Source organism: Cnephaeus nilssonii (genome assembly GCF_951640355.1).
Source record: "Cnephaeus nilssonii genome assembly, chromosome: 15".
In the NCBI taxonomy this organism is placed as follows: domain Eukaryota; kingdom Metazoa; phylum Chordata; class Mammalia; order Chiroptera; family Vespertilionidae; genus Cnephaeus; species Cnephaeus nilssonii.
The window spans coordinates 53,354,820-53,371,182 of NC_137086.1; the positions used below are offsets into that span (position 1 = coordinate 53,354,820).

At 55.0% G+C, this 16,363-nt stretch overlaps 1 protein-coding gene across 4 annotated transcripts; it reads right to left on the minus strand.

Annotated features, from left to right (window-relative positions):
- Positions 1-112: 112 nt before the first annotated feature.
- On the minus strand, positions 113-14,651 carry CAPG (capping actin protein, gelsolin like). Of its 4 annotated transcripts, none has more exons than XM_079792541.1 (10): positions 14,552-14,651; positions 7,844-7,879; positions 7,425-7,597; positions 7,185-7,339; positions 6,833-7,000; positions 5,089-5,238; positions 4,617-4,709; positions 3,607-3,739; positions 847-935; positions 113-284 (listed from the first exon to the last, which is right to left on the minus strand). In XM_079792541.1, the coding sequence occupies exons 2-10, from the start codon at positions 7,864-7,866 to the stop codon at positions 219-221; spliced, it is 1,050 nt and encodes a 349-aa protein (XP_079648667.1). In that variant the 5' UTR covers positions 7,867-7,879; positions 14,552-14,651; the 3' UTR covers positions 113-218. The 4 variants fall into 4 exon arrangements, with proteins under 4 accessions (XP_079648667.1, XP_079648669.1, XP_079648670.1 ...); XM_079792543.1 differs by having other exon boundaries at positions 7,425-7,594; positions 14,552-14,626; XM_079792544.1 differs by lacking the exon at positions 14,552-14,651 and adding an exon at positions 14,402-14,545 and having other exon boundaries at positions 7,425-7,594.
- Between the last annotated feature and the right edge of the window lie 1,712 nt (positions 14,652-16,363).

Consider the following 16,363-nt stretch of genomic DNA (forward strand, 5'->3'; position numbering starts at 1 on the left):
GGGAGAGATTGTCCCCTGGGTCCCACGCGCCCCCAGCATGGGAATGTGCCCAGGGGAGCAGGTGGGGCGGGGAGAGTGAGCCCCGGGCAGCAGTGCAGGCGGAGAGCGGGGAAAGCACTTGTCTCCTTTATTGAACACCTCGCGGGGGCACCTCGGACTGACCAGGCGGCAGGAGGAAGAGCAAGCAGGCAGGGGGTGTGCACAGCGAGATGGCCCTCTCACTTCCAGTTCTTGAAGAATTGCTTGAAGATGAGACTCTCACGGCCCTGGGGCAGGATCTCCACCTGCAGGGACAGCAGGGGGAGACTTGCTCACAAGGATGCCATCTCTGCCTCCGCCAGGGAGGGGCGGGGCCGGGGAGGGAGGGGCTGGGACCAGGCCTCAGTGCACTTGCTGTCCAGGCCAAGGATGCTCCTCCAAGGAGATAAGAGCTGAGAAAGACTACAGGTCACGGCCAAGGAAACAGACTGCTTCCAGGACGTAGACAAACAGTTTGCGTGATGCACCAGTTATAGATGAGCCTTAACAGCTCCCCTCAAAATGGTTTGTGGAGTCGCCGAGCTGGGGTGAGAGGGGGTGGTACCAGCTTGGGACAGTGGCCCAGAAGTGCACAAGCTGTTCAAAGGCACACCGGCTCCCAGGGGAGTGCTGCCCAACATCCTCTTGGAAAATAACATTTAAGTTTTTCAAGGATTGAGAGGAGCTTCCCCGCTGGGTGGGTCTGGTAGGGAGGCCGGACTGTCCCTCACTGCCTGAGGCTTTCCTGCCCTTCTTGTCCCGTCTGAGTGGCAGCAGGTCAAGGGAGGTGTCCCAGGAGGAGGGTCCGGGGCACGGGTGTCTCCTCACCTGCGTGTTTGGGGCGTACCGCATGCGGGAGATGAAGTCCTCGGCCACTCGGAGGGCCGCCTGCCGCTCCTTCTCATTAGCTTTTCGCCCTGGACCACAGGAAGGAGATTTTTCAAAAGATCAGGAACCCTTTCTAGCCCACATGCCGTTTTTCTTGAGGAAATTTCAGGGGGTCCCCAGAATCGCTGGTAACTTTAAAAGTAAGTGGGCCAGGAGGTGACAGGATTGCTGAGCTCTCTGGAGGTATGAAGCCAGCCCCTTGAGGCTTCTCCCAGCCTGGCAGCTGAGCCAGATGAAAAGTGGGCCCTTCCGCCCACTCATCAACTCTCCATCAGACCCGGGGACATTCGTGGGACATTCGTGACGTTAGAGCCATGGCCCCACCCCAGGACCCCTGGCCTCCTGGGCCTGCCACGTTCTGTTACCAAGCCTTCGCTGCACAGCCGACTAGGACAAAGGGTGTGACTGACTCCAGTCTTACTCCCGTGATGCCAGACAGCCGACACAGGCCTGATAGTGATGCCAACTAAGAGCACAAGAAGGAAGACCCCAGAGCCATCCATTCTCTCCTGGAGGCAGTCCCTTAACACAGATGGGCCCCAGCTTAAGGCATTTTCCAAGGCAACAATGTTGTCCACCGTGGTTGGCTCTCCAGTGCTAAAGACAAGCAGACCCAATGGAATCCCGTGTGGTAAACCCTCCGAGACTCGGTGCCTAGCCTCACTGCAGTGTCCGCCTCTCCCAGGAGTGGAATTCGGAAATCCATCCTCCTGAATTTCCTGGTGAGCACTAGTGAGGCGTCTGCCGCATAAGACCCCCGCCCCCCAAGAGAAGGCGCCCTGGCCTGGGATAATCCACTCTCCTCACTTCCCTGTCCCCCGGGAGACGCCTTCCATTTGCACAGCGTTCCATTTACTAGACGGGATGCAGCCTGATTCACGTCTTACACCGACTGCGTTGACTTTCCTTCATTAACACTGTAGCTGCAGAACCAGAGCAAGTGGCAATACCCTCTTTCTAACGATACTGGTGTCAACAAAACAAAATCGTTAATCCATGCAGCCGAGGCAGGCACAGGAGAGAATTTTGAGCTGCAATAACACCCAGAACCAACGTTTCACCCCCACCTCATGGAACCAAAAAGCTGAGACTTGACTGGAACGTGATCAGCTGAGTCCTTTCAGAATCTAAGGGTCTGTTGTCCGGAACGACCCGGTGCTGCCTGCCCGGCCAGCGCTCCACACGCCAGACTGTCCTTCCCTTACGCTACCCGCCCCGCCCCCAAACCTCGACCTGGGAGGCGATTTGAGGCTTGCTTCCTATCTTTGCTGGTTGACTTCCCAATAAACCTTTTTTTTTTCTTTTCTCAAAAGCCAGTGCTGCCCTGGCCGGTGTGGCTCAGTTGGTTGAGCATGCACTGAAAAGTCACGGGTTCGATTCCCAGTCCGGGCACATACCGGTTTGTGGTTCGATCCCAGGCCGGGGTGCAACCAATCTGATCAACGTTTCTCTCACATTGCTGTTTCACTCTCTCCCTCTCCCTTCCTCTCTCTCTCAAATCAATAAAAATCATATATATATGTTTAAAAGCCAGTGCCATAGTCCTGGCTTTAGTGCCCTTGCTTGGTAACACCACCAACCAGGCTATACAATCCAGTTAGTTACAAATTATCTAACTCAATGTGGCGTATCCTTGTCTGTGATGTGGCCAGCTACCCTCCAGATATCTTCCTGGCTGGCAAGTTTGTTTTTTCTTCTCTGGTTTCTCTCCCCTAAATTATCTGGTTCTTTGCTTGGGGTTAATTACACTCCCATGGAGGTCTGCACACCAGCCCCCACCCCCACCCCCATGCTTGGAATTGGTTCCATAGGAAGGAACCCTGAGGTAGGAGGGGAAAGGCAGCCCCCCCCCTACACACACACACACACACACACACACACACACACACACACACACACTTTAACTCTTAGAAACCTGCCAGGCTGCTTGCTGCTCCCGGCCCTTCCCTGAAGCAACAGCATTACTGCCCAGCAGCAGCCACACTTCGAACACCCAGCACCTCTCTATCCTCCTGGCCAGGCTGGGTCTGCGAGTGTCTCCTGGCCTTGGCTGACCCTGGGTTGAGCAAATGTACCATCAAGACACTAGAGATGATACGGTTTCTGTTTTCAAGACGTTTATAACCTGGCCGGGGAGGTAAGACGCGCTCATGAACACACAAGTGCGGAGAAGATACGAGCTGCCGGTATCGCTCAGACACTCAGCTCTGTCTCAACATTGAGAGTCAGACCAAGGAACAGGCCTCTGCACAACCGTGCTTCTGTGTCCGACCCAAACAGTCTCGTGGAAAAGCAGGTTCTCCCGGTTCACTGCCCACTGCATCAAGTGAGTCAATTTATCTAAAATGCCTGTCACTCCTCAAGGCAGAATGGCGGGACCAGGGTCCTGGGAGCTTCCCGGGCTCCCCCCACACCTGCCCCCCGCCCCCCCAGTGCCTAGTGAATCAGAATGGGGGGGGAGGGGGTGTCCAGCCATCTGTTTTCACAGGCCCTCAGCCCTCCTGCAATCCTGAGGGATGCTCAAGTTTTAGATTTAGCGGGTGGGAACAGAAAAGAGAAAGCCGGAGCCTGAGGGCAGGCCCTGAGTATTGGGTCTGGAGGCTCTTTGGAAGCAGGCAGCTGGCGGGCCCTCTAGCGGGAAGCCTGTGGGGTCAGAGCAGGCCGGCCTCCGCCTGGCGTGGAGACGCCACTCGCTCGTACCCTTCCAGATGTAGATCTTGCCGCAGAGCCCGTTGTCCAGCACAAAGCAGTCATCAGGTATCAGCAACTCGACGGCAAAGGGGCTGGAGTCGGCCACCTTGGTCAGGTGCATCTGTCCAGTGGCGTCAGAGACCTTGGGGAGGACGTGCCAGATTAGTGTCAACACAGCCCCGTTCACACGGGGCCCAAGCTGAGGTCCCTGAGGCGCTGCCTCACACATATACCTCGAACCTTCAACAGTACAAAGTAACCTTTAGGCTGGCCCACACAACACTGTTCCAAAGAACCCTTTGCAAAGGTAACAAGAAAGCAGATGTGATGAGGACTGGACCGGTGACTACGAAGACGGAAAATTAAAACGTTCAGAATGAGCATCACTGACATCTGTTCAGCAGAAATGCCTTCTTTGTCTCCTAGTCGGAACCCTATTTGGGCTTCTGCCTGATCAGTGTATCCCAAATAGTTATTCTTTTTATCTCAAATAAAATGCTTGTTACCTCTCAGTTTGAAAGGTTATTGTTAGACTAAAAGAGCCCCATGTTGGATCACCCTCCCTCCAACACACAGTCCTAACCTCGTCCAGGGCCCAGGGAGGAAGCTGCCTCCCTGCACCACAGCCCCTCCCACGGTCCAGGGAAGCAGACGGGACAGGGAGGACGGCTCTGCCGGGCAAATCCAGGCAGTCCCAGGCCTCCCATCACCCTCACCACTGCAGCCCAGAGGCCCCAAATCCATTTGGAGATTAAGTGGATTCCACATGACAAATAAATGCAAAGAGTCAAAAAGTAAAGCTCAGCATCTTCAGATGTCCTTCTCCAAGAATGGGCCGGAAGTGGAGTAGCGTTTATCTCCTCAGGAGGGCCCGACATCCACCCTCCCATCCTCCTCTCACTCCAGCCCTGGGTAAACTGCCCCGCTGCCCGGACCAGACTTCCCACTGCGCTCTCCTCTCCCTCAGCCCCCGCTGCACCCACCCCTGCCTGGTCCCAGGGCAGGCCCCGGGCGCCCACCTTATACAGAGCTGCAGCGTGGGCATTCGTCTGGTCAGCTCTGAGGTCTTCTTCAGGGTTGCCCTCCTTCAGAGCGGGCTTGAGGCCCAGGACCTGCAGGAGTCAGGGAAGACTAGGTTCCCAGGGATTCCTGGCACCTGTCCCAGACCTTCCCTACCCGTTACGCCCAGGGCCACGGCCTCGGGTGGGGCAAACTGTCCTGCACAAGGGCACCCAGCACAGATGAGGGCTGGGTCCAGGCCACCCCACCTGCCAGGCCACTGGTCCATCCGCCCACAGGGGTACTTTACGCTGAACCACACCAAGGCACCCTGTGAACTAGCCACGAGCAGCGGCCAAGACGCCCCCGCCCAGTCCTCCACTGACCGCCCTCTTGCCCCCAGCCGATCACAGCTACCCTCCTGCCCCCAGCCGATCACAGCCTGTCTTGCAGCTTCCAAGCAGAGGCCTCCCATCCCAACATCCCCTCCACCTGGATCATCTCGGCAGGCTCCTCCCCATCGGTGACGATCTCCACCTGGGCCTTGCCCTGCCGCTCGCTGTCCCGGATGGCCAAGGCCAGGTCCCGCGCCTTGTTGCGCTCCAGGATGTTGGATTTGGCACCGCACCAGGCGAAGATGTTCTGGCGGGAAGGGGGAAGCCGGGTTAAAGAAGGCTTCTCTGAGCATGGTAATGACAACACCTGCAAGTGTTTCCCTGCCCAGCCACCCCCGCCCCTCGTCTCCCTCCTGCTTTATTTTTCTCCAGATCACTTATCAGCATATATTTCCACATCTCTATCTTGTGTATAATCTATCTCCCCTGACTAGAAAGTAAGCTTCCTTAGGACATGAGTGTTTCGTTTCGTTTTGTTTTGCTTTGTTCATTGCTGTATGCCCAGTGCTAAAACAGAGACTGGCACACATGTAGGCACAAAATGAATGAATGAATGAATGAATGAATGGGTGAATGCCATCCTTGAGCATCCTACCTGCACCCCTGCCAGGCACAGCCCTCATCCCCTCTCTCAAGCTGGTCCTCCTGCCTCCATCTCATTGCTTCTAGTCCTCCTTCCATTTCTGCCCACAATCTTCAGCACCACAAGATGCGGTCCAGCCCTGGCCAGGGTGGCTCAGTTGGTTGGGCATCGTCCCATGTGCCGAAAGGTTGCTGGTTTGATTCCCAATCAGGGCATATGCCCAGGTTGTGGGCTTGATCCCTGATAGGAGGCGTGCAGGAGGCAGCCGATTGATGTTACCTTCTCACATAGATGCTGCTCTCCCTCTCCCTCCCTTTCTCTCTCTCTAAAAAGTCAATAAATTATTTAAAAACAAACAAAAAAATGTGATCCAGACTCTTCCAACCATAGTCAGATTCCTCATGACCTGGGTCTCACCCTCCTTAGTAATTTTGATCCCATGGCTCCTGTCCCCGCCCTGTCCCTACTGTGGGCAGGCATGTCCACGCCCTTCCCTGCCTCAGTGCCCAGCTCACCTGTCCCTTCACCCGGAGTGGCAGTTCCCCTCCATGAAGGCACCTTCCCGGGTCAATGGCCTTGGCTCAGGTTTAAGTGCCCCCCTTCCCAAGCTCCCCCAGCACGGTCACTGCCTCTCATCACATCCTGCCATCGGTTACTGCAAGTGACAGGCCCGGCCGTCATGGCTGCCTCCCCACGGCAAGCAATCAGTGGAGCCCGGGCTGGCTCAGAGCGGCCATCGGGACTCACTGAGTGGAAGGATGAGTGAGGAAGTGAATGAATGGTCTGGCAGCAGCGAACTCAGAGGCCCAGGGGCTCTAGGACAGTGGTTGGCAAACCGCGGCTCGGGAGCCACATGCGGCTCTTTGGCCCCTTGAGTGTGGCTCTTCCACAAAATACCACGGCCTGGGCGAGTCTATTTTGAAGAAGTGGCGTTAGAAGAAGTTTAAGTGTAAAAAATTGGGCTCTCAAAAGAGATTTCAATCGTTGTACTGTTGCTATTTGGCTCTGTGGACTAAGGAGTTTGCCGTCCACTGGTCTAGGAGGAGGAGGGCCGGCTCGCGCTCGGTGCCCGAGGCCTGGCTGGACCGCAGAGGGAGGTTTCTGCCCCGAATACACAGATGTTTCTAACGGCTGGAGTGGCCCCACGTGGAACGGACTTACAGCAGCTCAGCTGCTCTCCCTCTCCCCTGGTCTCCTGGTCCCTGTCCTTTCAAAAGACGGTGCCACCAGAGCGGTCCTTCCCGCCCTGCCCACCCACCTGGCCCAGGTCCAGGATGAAGCAGTCCCCGGTGTTGAAGCTGTCCCAGCTCAGCGCCCGCTCCGTGGCGCGGATATTCTTCTTCCCCTTCACCTGGTAGAGCTTCCGGATGGCCTCTGGGGTGGCCTCTGCGGAGATCTTGTGAAACGCCGACTCCACGCCGCCTTCCTGCAGCCCAGGGGACCAGCCTCAGAGGGCTGGCGGGAGGCCCGGCGCCCTCCGCACCCATCCCGCTGGGAGACGGGCAGACGCGTGGGGAGGACCCAGCCCCGAGGACACCTGGGCCTCCTGCCGCCGGGTGAGGACCAGCCGAAGGGGCTGGGCTGGGAGAGAAGCCGCGGGGCGGGCTGACCTGGTACTTGAGGCCCCGCGGGAAGTAGCTCATGAAGAGGTCGGACTCGTTGCCCTGCACCTCGCGGTGCTGCACGGGCCGCTCCCCCAGCAGGGTGTTGAGGTGCACGGCCAGCACCGCGCAGGCCCCCTGCTCGTCCCGCGAGGACTGCTGGCCTGGGGCGGCGGGAGGGGGCAGGGCCAGGCCCGTGAGACCCTCGCCAGCCTGGGGGCCCGACCCCCCTACCCTGCCGGCCCTCACCTATCCACAGGTGCAGGTGGGAGAACTCCTCCGTGCCATTGTACAGCACCAGGTAGGAGTCCCCCGAGAAGAAAACGCCCTGGTTCTCAGGGGCCACGGGCACCGGCTTCATCTTCTCCACCCGCCATACGTACAGGCCGGGGTCCTGCACTGATGTCGAGAATGGAGAACTGCTGTGGGAGGAGAGAGGGTTGGCAGCGGGCAGAGCCCGAGAGGAGTGGCCTGGAGCAGAGAGACCTGGGCAGGCCCGGGACTGCGATGTGGGGAGGAGGGGCACTGGGAGGAAGGGTGCTGGGAGGAGGGGTGCTGGGAGGAGGGGTGCTGGGAGGAGGGGTGCTGGGAGGAGGGGCGCTGGGAGGAGAGGCAGCCTTGGAAATGAAGGAGGGGAGGGGTGGGAGAGGATGGGGTGCACAGCCTACCTCTGGGGGATGGGTGTGTACATGCTGTTTCCAGATCTGGAAAGAGAGAAGACGCCGTTATTATTACAAATGTCATGACGACCACCCTTCACAGTGGTCCGGAGAGGCCCTCCACGTTGTCCCAGTGGTTTCATGTTCGTCAGCTACTTCATCTCCCAGAGCACAATATCACTCATGAACACCTGGCTCCATGATGCTGGCAAAGAAACGGAAGCTCAGAGAGCCTAAGTCCAAGGGCACACAGCTAGTAAGCGGCTAGAGAAACTGAGTGTCTGGCTCCCGGGCCAGTGTCTTCCCCATGCTGTGACCACTGAGCAACACCTCTCTTCTGCTTCCAGACCGGGGCATGGCATGGGGCTGGAATGCAGCTCTCTAAGCAATAACTGCTTATGTTATAAAGTCTAAAATCAATGACTTAAGTTTCCACCAAAAAAAAAAAAAAAAAAAAAGCAAATTAAGCCCCCCCCCCCCAAAAAATCTATACTAATAAAAGGGTAATATGCAAATTGGTCATGATGCCCTCACAGTAACAACCGAACAGCAGGCTGTGTGGGGTGACAAGGCTGGCAGGGGGGTTAGCGAGGGACGACCAAACGACTGACCAGCAGGCTGCGTGGGGTGACCAGGCCGGCAGGGAGGGCAGTTAGGGGCGATCAGGCTGGCAGGCAGAGGCGGTTAGGAGTGATCAGGCTGGCAGGGTTGGGGGGACAGTTAGGGGCAATCAGGCAGGCAGGCAGGTGAGCAGTTAGGAGCCAGCAGTCCTGGGTTGTGAGAGGGATTTCCGACTGCTGGTTCAGGCCGAAACCGGCAGTCAGACATCCCCAAAGGGGTCCTCCCCCTGTGCATGAATTTTGTGCACCAGGCCTCTAATAAATAATAAAAATGAGAGCAGAGCTGGCTGCCATGCTTAGTGGTTAGAGTGTTGGCCTGCACACCAGAGGGTATCGGTTAGATTCCTGGTCAAAGGCACGTACCCGGGTTGCAGGTCCAAACCCCACTCCCTGTCAGGGCGCATGTGGGAAGCAACCAATTGATGTGTCTCTGTCACATCGATGTTTCTCTCTCTCTCTCTCTCTCTCTCTCTCTCTCTCTCTCTCTCTCTCTCTCTTTCTCTCTTTCTCCCCTCTCTCTCTTCCTCCCCATTCCCCCTTCCTTCCACTCTCTCTAAAATCAATGGGGGAAAAATATCCTCACTCATCTGGTGAGGATTAATAAATAAATAAGTAAATAAGAGCAGAAATTAATAGAAAACGAAAAAAAATAAAGAAAATCATTGAAGCTGGTTTTTGGGAAAATATCAATAAAATTGATGAAATTCTAGACAAACTGGTTAGGAAAAATAAAAGACAGATTCCCAATACACAAATCAGAAAGATGATATCACTATAGATTCTGAAGATATTAAAGGGATAAAGAATTACAAAAACTTTATGCTGATATATTCAACAACTTATATAAAATGGGTAAATTTCTTGAAGGATACAAATTATGAAAGTTCACTTAAGAATAAGTAGATTACCTGCATAGTTCTAATATCTATTAAACAAATTGAATTTGTCCTTAAAAAGTCCTCTCCCCGCCCCCCCAAAATAAATTCCAAGTCCAGATATGTTCTACTAAAAATTTAAGGAAAACATAATACCAAGTATACAAACTCTTTCAGAAAAGAGACCACTTCTCAATTTTTCCTATGCTGCCAGCATTATCTTGATAGAACAAAATCAAATAAATAAGACAGCAAAGAAAATTAAATCAATATCACTCATGAACACAAGGCACAAAAATATTAACAAAATTTTAGCATATGGAATTCCATAATCCTATCTAATAAAGAGGGAATATGCTAATTGACCATCACTCTGTCACAAAGATGGCTGCACCCACAGCTGAGGCCAAGTTCCCATAAGGAGCCTTAACAAGCAATCAGCAGGGACCTGAGACTACGCCCTCCCCCGCCCCTGTGTGGCTTGACAGGGGACCTTAGGCTGCACCCCCTGCCCCAGTGGCAGGCCAGGGGACCTCAGACCGCACCCCCACCCAGCGGGGCTTGACAGGGGACCTGAGGCTGCGCCCCCCTGCCTGGCTGGGTTTGACAGGGGACCTCAGGCCGTGCCCCCCACCCAGCCAGGCTTGACAGGGGACCTCAAGGTGCACCCCCAGTGCTGGGTCAGGGAACTCAGGTCACGCCCCCACCCAGCGGGGCTTGATGGGGGACCTGAGGCTGTGCCCCCCTCCCGGTGCTGGGTCAGGGGACCTGAGGCTGTGCCCCCAGCCTGGCGGGGCTTGACGGGGGACCTCAGGCCGTGTCCCCTACCTGGCGGGGCTTGATGGAGGACCTCAAGGCATGCCCCCTACCCAGGTCTGGGCTGGGGGACCTCAGGCCATGCCCCCCGTCCTGGCGCCGGGCCAGGGGACCTGAGGCTACGCCCCTTGCCTGGCAGGGCTTGACAAGGGTGGGACTGGCTGGGTCTGGATCTAGCCCAATGTGGGGGGGGAGGGGCGGCCGGGTCTGGGTCTCACTCAATTTTGAGGTGCATGCGGGTGGGCGGGGACTTGACTCTGGGTTCCGTAGTGTGCCCCAGACTCTGACAGGAAGAAGGTTTTCATATACATTTTACTAATTTTCTTTCATCTCTGACACTTCTATTATAGAGAAAGGTCAAATAGCAATATTAAATTATTCCCTCTAATTAATCCCCTTTTAATGTGCACGAATTTCGTGCACCGGGTCACTAGTATAAAGAATAAAACATATGACTAAATGGAGGTTTATCCCAGGACTGCAATGTTTGTTTAATATCTGAAAATCAAGCAATGTAATACACCCTATTAACTATCTCTTTATTTTTATCTCAATAGATGCAGAAAAAGCAGTTAGCAGAATTCTATATCCATTCCTGATTTTTAAGAAAAAAAAAAAGTTGCCCAACCAGTTTTAGTTTCAACTTATGAACCAGGAGGTCATGGTTCGATTCCCGGTCAGGGCGTATGCCTGGGTTGTGGGCTAGATCCCCACCCAGTGTGCGACATGCAGGAGGCGGCTGATCAGTGATTCTCCCTTATCATTGATGTTTCTATCTCTCTCTCCCTCTCCCTTCCTCTCTGAAATAAATATAATTTAAAAAAAAATACAACTTTCAAAGCCCTGACTCAGTATCAAAACAAAAAATAAACAAGCAAATGAAAAAACTTTCAGTGTACTTCCTTAACCCGATAAAAGGTATCTACCAAAAACAAACAAAACCCAGAAAAACAAAAAACCCTAAAGCTAACATTAAACTTAGTACTTTTTCTAGGGTACTAAGTCTCTAAGTCTAAACTCCCTCTGAGGAATGTCACCCATTCTGGGGCATCAAGTACCATTTCTATAAACCAGCTCCCTTCAAATGCCAGAGTGATGAACATCATCTTTACTCTGCAGGTCGGGAACAGCAACTTTTTTGGGACAAAAATTATTCAAGGGAAAAAATGCTAAAGGCAAGCACTTTAAACATATATTAACTTTTTAAAATAGAGCGTCATCCTGATATGCAAAGGTTTTTGGTTCAATCCCGGATCAAGGCACATATAAGAATCAACCAATGAATGCATAAATAAGTGGAACAATAAATCTCTCTCTCTTTCTCCCCTGCCCTCCCTCTCTCTCTAAAATCAATCAATAAAATTTTTTTTTAAATAATACAAATAAAAATTCAGCAAATGCAATAGCTACAGCTTCACTCACTGTCTCTTTCATGTGTTCCCATTACTAGAGGGTTTCTTTTTTTGGCTTAAAATGCAGAGCCCACAACAGCAAGTACTGCAACACAATTAGCATTTTAAAATATTGATTTGAGAAACATCCAATTGTTGTTCCACTCATTTATGCATTTAAAAAAAATTTTAATACTCACTGGAGAACATGCTTAGAAAGAGGTGGGGGGGTAAGGAGAGGGAGGGGGAGAGGGGAGAAACATTGATGTGTGAGAGAAACACTAATTGGTTGCCTTCTGTACATGCCCAACCGGGGATCGAACCCGCAACCCAGATATGTGCCCTGACCGGGAATCGAACCGGCAACCTTTCGGTGCATAGGACGATGCTCAACCAACTGGGCCACTCCCACCAGCTGAATAGCATTTTTGTAAGGAGAGCCCCAGTGGTGCAGGGTAAGGGACCAGGAATTTCAGGGTGAAGAGGCAAACTGGCACCATCAGGAGATTCTTGGGGGCTGGGAAAGCAGAGAAAAGTCTTTGCGGGGGGAGCGAGGGGGGGTGGGCGGCTAGAAGAGCAGCGGGTGTTGAGTCTGAAGAGCAAACAGAGGGAGAAACAGGAGCAGTGGCTATCGGTGGAAGATACCATGTAAATTATGACTTTCCCTTTCCACTCTTTAACTTACCACATAGCTGAAGGCATTTTTTTGGAACCACACTTCCCCCAAGAGGGGAGGCAGTGAGGGGGAGGTTTGGAGCAGGAACCTGTAGCACTTCTCTGTCCCACAGAGTCACATGCTGTGCCCACATCCCCTGCAACAGGCAGCCAGCCTGTGACTCAGGCCTGAAGCGGTGAGGCCACAGCCCTAGCCCAAGCCGGAGGGGCGAGATGGAACAGAGATGGTGTGACCAAGAGGACCAACGTCAGCTTTGCTACTTTTCATCCTGAGATACTGATCTGAGAGCTCAGGCCACAATCCAAAAGCAGGCGCCCACGGGCCTCGGAGAGCCACTGCAGCGTCGTGATGAAAGGGGCTTGGCTGCCTGCTCCGTCATCACCCTGGCTCTCCACCGTGGCTGCCCGTTAGGATTACCTCAGGATCTTATAAAAACAGGTGGCCAGCCAGCCCGTTTGGCTCAATGGTTGAGTGAGCATCAATCCATGAACCAGGAGGTCAGGGCTCCATCCCCAGTAGGGGGTGTGCAGGAGGCGGCTGATCAATGATTCTCTCTCATCATTGATGTTTCTATCTCTCTCTCCCTTTCCCTTCCTCTCTGAAATCAATAAAAATATTAAAAACAAAACAAAAAACAGGGATGCCCAAACCCCAGGCTGGAGACTTGGATCCCACAGGTCCGCAGGGGGCCTGTGCGCCAGCACGTTGAATGTAGGTTCCAGGTGATTCTGATCCTGCCAGTGAACTGCCCAGAGCTGGGTCTCACACTTGCCTGCACATTAGAACCACCTGGAAGGCTGTAAAAAAAATCCCAATGTCGCAGGCCACATAGCAGACCAGTTAAAATCAGACTGAGAAATTCCAGGTGCCTCTTGGGCACCCGGTCAGAGCTGACACCCCCCGCTGACCCTTCAGGTCCCCGCCCCCCAGCCTGCTGCTCCAGCCTCACCCGCAAGGTCCACCTCCCATCCGGCCTTTCACTCTCCCGTCCCTCCCAGCCCCTCTGCCCAAGCCCACAGTTCCTGGAGCCTCCTCATTGCGCACCTCCTCCCTCATGCCCATCAAAGCCCCTCCACACCCCACAGCCCCATATCAAGTCCCAGGAGCCTTCCAGGGCATTCGGTGGCCTGGGCCTTCTCTGGGAGTTCTCCCAGCCCCCTCACCTGGGCCCGTACACTTCAGTCCCTGCTTGTAGGCTCCCATAGAGCAGGACCTGACCACCTCATGGCTCAGCCAGAGGAGGGGACAGGCCTGAGGGCCCTGCATTACTCAATTCCATTCAAGGTCGGTGCTGGGGGTTTGGCCCCAGGCAGGATGGGAGGGGGCGCAGAAATGAAGAACAGCCTGTGGCCCTGGTCTGCCTGGAGGGGCCGTGGAGCAGGGAGCCACCACAGCCAGTGGGACCGCAGACTGACCGCCCCTGGGTGGGGGATGGCACAGAATCCCAGTCCTCAGCCTTAGAAGGAACCTTAATGCTACCCTGCAGGAGCTCCAACTATCAGACCAGACGGAGCCTGAGAGCACAGGACTGAACAGAGTGAGACAGGCTGGAGCAGGCGCGGCAGAAGGCAGGACCAGGGATCCAGTCAGACTGTCGTGGGTCAGCGTGGGAGTGCATGCCCTGGAGCCTGGACGGAGGGGGCTTGCTGATATGCTTACATTTCAGGCAATGCCTGGAGGCTGTCAAATGACAAAAGCCCTCTGTTGTATCCGTGCTCCCTGATTCCACTGATCCCCAACAGGCCCCTCCGCCTCCCGGTCCCAGGGTGTCCCTAGCTGTGAAACGGAACAGTCCCCACCGCTCCCCCAAACAACACCAGACCCTCCAGTCCGGGAAAGCGGCATTCTCACGAGCTGGGTCCAGAGGCTCCTGGGCGGTGCGCTTTCCCCTGATACCAATAGGACCCCCTCCCCGTTCCCCCTTCACCTCCACCCCTCACACACCCCAGGCAGCCAGCAGATCCTCAGCAGGATCTGGAATTCAAATGCTTGGCCTCCCCCAGCCACTCTACAGTCACCCCACAGTCCGGTCTTAGGGACAGGTGTCCTCAAGTCTGAATGCATTTCCAGGCCAGCGGACGGCCTTCTGGGGTCCAGCCACTCGGGGAGGTGGCCTCAGTCAGCACTCACACACCAGGACAAGCCCCGTGCAGGAGTTCACCATCAGGATCCTGATCCCAACCCATCACCTCCGGGCGGCTGCTGGCTCCTATCAGGCGGGGCACCTGGCGCCTGGCAGAAAGCTGCCAGGACACAGTGGCTCCCAGCAATGAGCGTCTCCTTCCAGACCCCGGCAGCCAGCCCCGCGCCCGCCAGAGGGTCCCGGCCAGCCCTTTCACCTTTCCGCAGCGCTGCTTCTACTTCTACTTTCCAGGCTCCGCTTCCTCCCTTCCTGCCCCACCCCAGCCTCTCACTTCCTTCTGGCTCCTCGGGGCTGCCCCACCCACCTGCCCCACCCCGCTCCAACCCGGCTGGTGCTGCGGCCCGAGGGTTCCAGAGACACCCACAGGGAAGCCGAAGTCCACCCCAGCCCGGGGCGGGGGGGAGGTGGGGGGGAGTAGTGGGGGGGGAGGCCCCTCCCCCAGGATGGGCATCCACCAGCGAGAAGAGCCACTCGGACAGGAAGGCCACGCCGGCCGGCCTGTTGCACTCACCCGCCTCAGGCAGGCCGTCTGGGGTTAGTCACTTTTCCTGGGTGGGGTTCCTGCCTCTGCAGGGACTTTTCCCTCCTCCCCTGACTGGTCTTTCTCTTTGCCTTGAATGCATTATTTTTTCTTTCACCTCCGACGGGGAATGGGAAATGTGCTCCTGTGGTGTCCGAGTCTATACTGTGTCCTGCAGGCTGAGACCCTTCAGGTGTGCCTGGCCAGCTTCTCCTCCCTCCACCGACCGTTACCGTCCGCCCGTCTCCGTCTCCTCACCCGGCGGTCTCCTCGCCGGGCCCTCTGGGGCAGCAGTGACAAGTGTGGTTGTGCCTGCACCCAGGGGCCACCCTCTTGCATACATCACATCAGAGGGCCCTGGACTCCTCTGGTCCAACTCGCTCACCTCCCAGAGGAGGAAACTGAGGCCTGACGGTCACGCAGGGAGCCGAGGCAGGGCACGGGGAGCTTCCATTCCCTCTGAGGCCACGCAGAAGAGTGCGGCGGAGTCCGCGTGTGCTCCGGGAGAAAGTGAGCACCCAGTTACACAGCCACACACGCGTGGCTGCTCAGCCAGGGCTGCCCCCGCTGTCGTGGACACAGGCAGGCCCCGGTCCGGGGCCGGTCAGCAGGCTAGGTAGAGATCATAAGGCTCAGCCCTCAGGGTCCAGGCCCCACGTAGGAGGAAGCAGTGTGAGCAGTGAAACGAAATCAATGCATGTGTTAAAAGTTTCTGGACCAGAGCAAGAGGGGAAGTTAAATGTTCTCTTCAAAGAAATGCAGTCTGGGAAGGGGGCAGCTGGTATCTGAGTGTCTCAGAGGCTAAACTGCTGGCATTAAAAGTAGGGTCATCTGGGTTGGCACCCCAGGGGAGCCAGGGGCTGGGCAGGTAAACTGGTGCAGTGGAAAGAGTTGAACAGTTTGGGTACTTACTGGCTGTGCTTCCTGGGGCAAGTGACTTAATTTCCTGGAGCCTCCGTGTGCCCGATCTGTAAAATGGGCATAAAGATAAGTGGGAAGATTAAAATAGATCCTATAATTAATGAGCAAATAATAGATGCTTAATAAACCTAGACTTTTTCCTCTTCCCAACACTGATAATTTGCTAGGAGGATCCTGTTAGGTCTGATCAAATAATTGAATCGATGCCCCTCCCCTGGGAACTGACCTTTAGGCCACTTCACAACCAGCATTCCCTTTTGCTCAGGCCACAGTCCACTTGCTAAGACCGTTACCTGTCCCCTTCAGACCTTCCCAGGATCTGGACCCACCCAGAGAGTGTCCCTCGAAAAAGCCCGCCTAGAGTTCTTTAAGCCTGGCTGGTGTGGCTCAGCGGTTGCATGTGAACCTATGAACCAGGAGGTCATGGTTCAATTCCTGGTCAGGGCATATGCCCAGGCTGTGGGCTCGATCCCCCGTGTGGGGCATGCAGGAGGCAGCCGATCAATGATTCTCTCTCATCATTGATGTTTCTATCTCTCTCCCTTTCTCTCTGAAATCAATTAAAAA